At 41.8% G+C, this 6,095-nt stretch overlaps 1 protein-coding gene across 1 annotated transcript in view; it reads right to left on the bottom strand.

The window, feature by feature from the left end:
• Positions 1-6,095, bottom strand: part of LOC118414289 (DNA polymerase delta catalytic subunit-like) — a 21,131-nt gene that overhangs the window by 13,986 nt on the left and 1,050 nt on the right. Inside the window, exon 2 of the mRNA XM_035818230.1 lies at positions 4,367-4,519. Coding sequence (XP_035674123.1) covers positions 4,367-4,511 — 145 coding nt within the window. The 5' untranslated portion in view covers positions 4,512-4,519. The remainder of the gene's footprint in view (positions 1-4,366; positions 4,520-6,095) is intronic.

Genomic DNA, 6,095 nt, shown 5'->3' with positions numbered 1-6,095 from the left:
TATGACCGCCCCCCCCCCCCGAGAATTCACCTTCTTCATTTGAAGTTCTGGTATGGCTTGAAGTAATAGATGGTCAGATATTTCTCTGTGTAACTCCTCTAATCTGCTATAAAACTTGGCCAAGCTCTTAGAACTAGCATGCATCACTCTGGTACCGAGACATTTCTCTATGCGCAAACATAAAATAATCTCTAGATACTCAGAGCCTTTTTGGAGTATAATGAATGGATCACTGTTATAAGGGTCCAGCAAGCTTCCCGAGTTGATGTCCGGTGTCGACTAATTGACTGACTGACTGTTAGACCTGGGTATTTGGACTCTAAAAAAAGTACTAGTGTCATGCTCTTTAAGCTACTAACAACAAATGTGCTACCAATATCATAGCATGGATAATAATGATCAGAATGAAGGACTGTTTGATTGCCTATTAACACTGCTAATCTTCCCAGCCTTGACTGAAAATGCCACTTGACCACTGGCTCATATTATAATGTCACCAGAAATATATTTTGCTCCAAGCAGAAAGACTTCTAATGAGCTTACTTGGTTTGAATATAAACCTCGGAGCCTAAAGACACTTGTTCATGCTTCTCTCCACTGCAAACAATTAACAGGTCAATGACATGTGCATCATCAGGCTAATCTGTTAATCACATCTCTGATTAGATTGGTAACAGAAGCAATCCTCTATTTAGTACATAGGAATAAGTTCCTTACATTTGATTGTCTCAAAGTTATGTCATGCTCACCATTAGCTATTCAAAACTAAATTCTATGAACAGCATTTAGGTTACCAAAGATCCAAACTTGTAAATTCAAGGCATCTCCAATTACTGGGAACTGACATCCCTGCCACGGTCTGCCATGGCGATTAGTTCTGCTCCACCTTTGATTTGTCTTTGAGTTGAGGGGTCATCTCCCTGCTGAGGCCAGGAGGCTGAGGGCAGGGGGTTAATTTGCTGTGACTGGCCCTTTTAGGGGAAGGAGATCAGGCTAGGGTGACACTTTTGTAAGGGATATTCTTCTCCAGTATAAGTTAAAGTAATTATATTAAGTAGATCGCGGTTTACATAATTAGCATCTCATTATGTTGATAATCACCCTAAGTACCTACCTACCAAGAGCAAAGAATATCCATCAATCCCCTCTGCAGTTATCCTTCTTAAAAGTTACGAACTATAAGACCCACTGCAGTTCCAAACAAGCTGCTAGGGGGCCCAAAATTACACCATTCACTCCTAGTCCCAACAGCTATCCACCACTTAAAAATCATGAACATGGCACTTCTGGAAAATTTAGGCGCAAGCTTTGACGCTCACTTGCAGTACCAAAACAAGTCGCCAGGAGGCCCATTATCGAACTTGACCTTCCTTTTTGTGTCCCCTACCTATCAACAAAATATCATTAGCATCCATGTAGAACATCTCGAGTTATCGTGTTAACAGACAAACGCAATTACATACAAATCCCGATACAGCACCATAGGTAAAAGCTAGCTAAACCATTCTCGCACATGACAATCCTTTACACAACCGCTACACACCTGCCAAATATCGTAGAAATCGCCCAGCTGCATTTTGAGTTATGCTTCTCGAAACAAACCTCGAAAAAATACAAAGCTCGCTGCTGTACCGTAGGAAAACGCCAGGTAAACCATTTTCAAACTAGGCATGCCTTTCGACAACTGCTACACACCTACAAAAAATCAAAAAGTTCCATCCACAATTTCTCGACTTATATGCTGTTGACCTACATACAGACCCAAGTAAGCAATCTCATAATATTCGCTGGCGAATATAATGATATACTGTCTGAAGTTATCAACAACATCATATGCCAGGATATGTAATAAAATATATATATAAAGGCACAACTGTATCTTGCACTGGTAACATAATTTGCAAGTAAAATGCTTCTGAGACTTTGTTTCTCCACCTTTTGGAATCATGCCGCAATATAATGACATCTTGTCTGAAGAAAAGATATCAATAGCATATATTTCTGGATAAAAAACATGAACACAACAAATACTCCAGTAAACACAGTTGAAGGCACAAGTCACCACAAATATTTTTCAACTCTCTATTTCTTCACTCTCTATATGGAGGTGGAAGTTTTGAGCAGTTGATCAACTCACTGCACATGCCTGCAATTTTTATTATCAAGTTAGGTATGAATGGTGCTTGTTCATAGTCAAATTCATCGTCCATCCTTGCCATTATGATACCAGTAGCCTTGATAGTTGAAAGCAATTGTACAAAACAATTACTTTTTTGGAGAAGTTAGCATGTTCAAGTGTCATGTCTCTATTTTTACTCAGTATACAAGTATGAGAAATTTCCTAACAGCAAAGTTGGCTGAGATAATCTTCATTTAGACAATTATTGCTGTACATTATATAGGACATAGTTTTTTTTTACATTTGTTATTGCAATTTGAACATGTTATTGGTAGTTTTAACTTCTGTCATCCTATGTCGTATCTCTAGAGTGAACATGAATATTCATTTGTGAAGTGTCTTTGCACTTACAGTAGTGGAACAATTATAGCCCTTGTTGTGTTCAAATAATTGAGTTTTCACTATGGGCATAACGCATAAGTTTTCACTATGGGCATAATTTTTTTCCTAGCATCGATCAGCGCGTTAGAAGAGTTGCACGATAGTTAAGTGTCATACATATAAATTTAGATCATAGCCCGTTCAGTCCGACTGTAGTCTTGAAGTTAACAGTTTAGGGAAAGTAAACAGCAACTACAGTTCACTCGGATACAGATACAGCCACCATCCACACTTTAGCAATTTAGCTTAGAATTACCTCAATCGCCGATGATTACACGCAATCCAAAAGTCAGCAACGTTTAGCAAAATCCGAGTACGTTGTGAACTCGCCTAACTTTGAGTGAAATCGGTTGATTGTCACTATGATGTGTTATTTCGACACAATGCAGAGACTGATAATTGAAGTGCCGTAGACTTCTCTACCAGCATGCATAGATTCCCCTACAAAGTTGCCGTCAGCTGTTGCAAGGACGTGCACTGTGACCCTTGCACCTTCACCCCATGTGTCATGTGATATATCATATCCACACACTGCAGTCATAGCGTTTTTAGTCATAGCTAGACCTAAGGCTAAGCCGTTACTTTACCTATGTGTTGGTATTCACAACTAATGCTATACTGTCAAACCTAGAGCACCTTTGATTACAAACACGGCTTACTAAACAAACGGAAAAACTTACCGATGCGTTTCTGGTCTCCGTGATCTGCCACTGGACATTTGTCAGGTTGCCCCTATATCATCTTTGGGGCCCCCGAGGAAAGTGCCCGTCTGATCTTTTTCAGATCTCATCCTTTTATAATGACCCATGGCGAGTCACGACTCAATGTATATCGTATACTTATCTACTCCATATAGTCTACTGTAATACCAGGTGCATGTATGACATGGGGATATTAGTCCTTTATTTAGCACTGATCATAATGATTTCACCATAAGATAGTCCCGCAAAGTGCAGGATATGTGAAATGTATCAGTCAAGGAGTATGATAACGGACTTGCGGGAGCGCATTTGCCGTGCGTCCGCCTCTCACGGCGTCCCGAGCACAACTGAGCGGACCCGGAAGCGGCGCGCTCTTTTACGCTGTACTATGTTCTATAGAATATATAGTCCAGCTTTCCGTTTAATCAATACCCAGGACATAAGGGTGTACACAACAATTCTTCCTTGACAGGGGTCTGTGGTAGCCCAAGGATGAAAGAATTGTTAATTTTACTAAAATTGGAGAGGCTGAAGAAACTAGTCTGTGTAACAAAACTCTGACCCCTTCCCGCAGAGGCTGGCAGATGTTAGGCGGCTGCTATAAGTGAGATTTAATCAGGCTAAAGAAACTGAAACTTGGTTATTCTATTTGTTATAGCTAGAAGGATATCCTCCATTCCCATTCCCATTCAGTTTTTTTTTTTTGCTCATGAGTATTTCACTAGACTTGAGGATGTGCTACCTCAAATGGAGACAGTTGAACAGTTGATTATGGTCACCACCAGCCAGTGTTTTCTACCCACCATCAGCCAGTGTTTCCCACCCACCATCAGCCAGTGTTTCCCACCCACCATCAGCCAGTGTTTCCCACCCACCATCAGCCAGTGTTTTCTACCCACCATCAGCCAGTTTCCCACCCAACATCAGCCAGTGTTTCCCACCCACCATCAGTGTTTCCCACCCACCATCAGCCAGTGTTTCCCACCCACCATCAGCCAGTTTCCCACCCACCATCAGCCAGTTTCCCACCCACCATCAGCCAGTGTTTCCCACCCACCATCAGCCAGTGTTTCCCACCCACCATCAGCCAGTGTTTCCCACCCACCATCAGCAGCCACTGTCTCCTCTTCCATCTCCTCCATCATCGCCAGCTGGGCTTCAAAGTCCAACGACTCATCCTCGTCCCACTCTGATGAACGCGCTTTCTTTGCACTCGGGCCTGGGGTGGGCTTCTTTCTTTTGGTGTCCATGGTAAAAACTGGCAGACAAAAACAGATATGTAATATACAGTAGATCTATACTACCATCACATGCTGATGATGGTAAAAAAAGGTCCTATACTGATTCCAAATTTCATACTCCTTGCAATACCTTACAGAAAATAAATGCCTATCGTTGCCAACAGATGGTCACCAAGGGCGCAACTCCAAGGCAATAATAGGGAACTTGCTCAAACCAACCCAATGGCGGACCCGGGGTAGCCACAAATTTTGCCCGCACTGATTCAGATTCTCATACTTCCCCAGAACACTTCCGGAGTGGAATTCCCTGCCTGGTGCGGTAGTAAGTGCTCCCACCGTTGAATGCTTCCGCGCCAGGCAGGAGGGCTGCCTGCCCTAACACGGGACCTCAACTCCCCCCTAATTTGCCCCTCGTGGGGTCATCTGGGGGGTTAGCTATGATGATGATGATGATGTTGAATAATGGCGGGAAACCATGTTACCAGTTCCGACCCCAGTTTGAGTCCGCGCTGGAATTTTTTTTTTTTCAATTGTCCTTTTACCTTTTTAAAAAATCCATTTGATATAAGAATATTTTCGTCTTGCAATCAGAACCATCAAAACCCACCTTTGGGACTTTTTGGTCTGCATTTTCAAGAGTGTAGGTACGTTTATTTTTTTCAGCTGAAGATCGGCAGAATCCACCCGCTACGTTTTCATTTTGGACGGTACACTTATTATTTTTTTTTTTTAATTGGACCAGGGACCCCTGAAATAATAAAATGTGTTTTTTTCTAACCATATTTCTGCGGCATTTTTGCTCAAAATTCACCTTTTTGTTGGCACGGATTTCCCCGCCGCTATGTCATCCAAACATCCTGGCGGTTACGCGGTACTCGTAACATATCGGTCGATCTCGCTATGATGCTACAAAGTTCTTTCACATTAAAAATGATGGAAATAAAACAACAACTATAACTTAGCTTCACTTGTGATATAAGTTTTGAGGCCGCAAATTCTCCCAAACGGCAGGAATTCGTCGGTAAACACAGCTGAAAACGTGGTCCAAAACCGAGCCAACATGATCACATGCGGTGTTTGCATGGTAAAAAAAATAGCGCTGTGGCTATTGACACACTCAGTGTGCCAATAGCCAAACAGGCTATTGACACACCGAGATGCCAGTCAGCCAATCAGAGCTTGTAACATGCCTTTCCGGCAATATTTTACACAAGCAATAGTTGATTAGACATTGTTCGGAAGATTAGACATTGGAATCTTTGAATCTTGGAATGAACGGACGTATTCAAGTTATGCCCTACATCTGGATACCTAATAATACAACCGTCATCGTGTATGTATGACGTAGCGTAGTGGATAGAGCGTTGACCCGGGAACTCATGCTACCAGCACCGACCCGGTTCGAGTCCGCGCTGGAGTTTTTTTAATTTTTTTTTTTTTTCAATTTTTCTTGTCTCTTTTTAAACATCCATTTGATATAAGAATATTTTATATATAAACAACTTTTAAAGTTTCTGTTAACAATATAAACCAAAAATAACACTGACCACAAAACATGTCATAATTTTCGGCCGTGTGGTTCCGGCGCTATCG

Source organism: Branchiostoma floridae, chromosome 4 (genome assembly GCF_000003815.2).
Source record: "Branchiostoma floridae strain S238N-H82 chromosome 4, Bfl_VNyyK, whole genome shotgun sequence".
Taxonomy (NCBI): domain Eukaryota; kingdom Metazoa; phylum Chordata; class Leptocardii; order Amphioxiformes; family Branchiostomatidae; genus Branchiostoma; species Branchiostoma floridae.
This window is presented reverse-complemented; position numbering and strand designations above follow the sequence as displayed.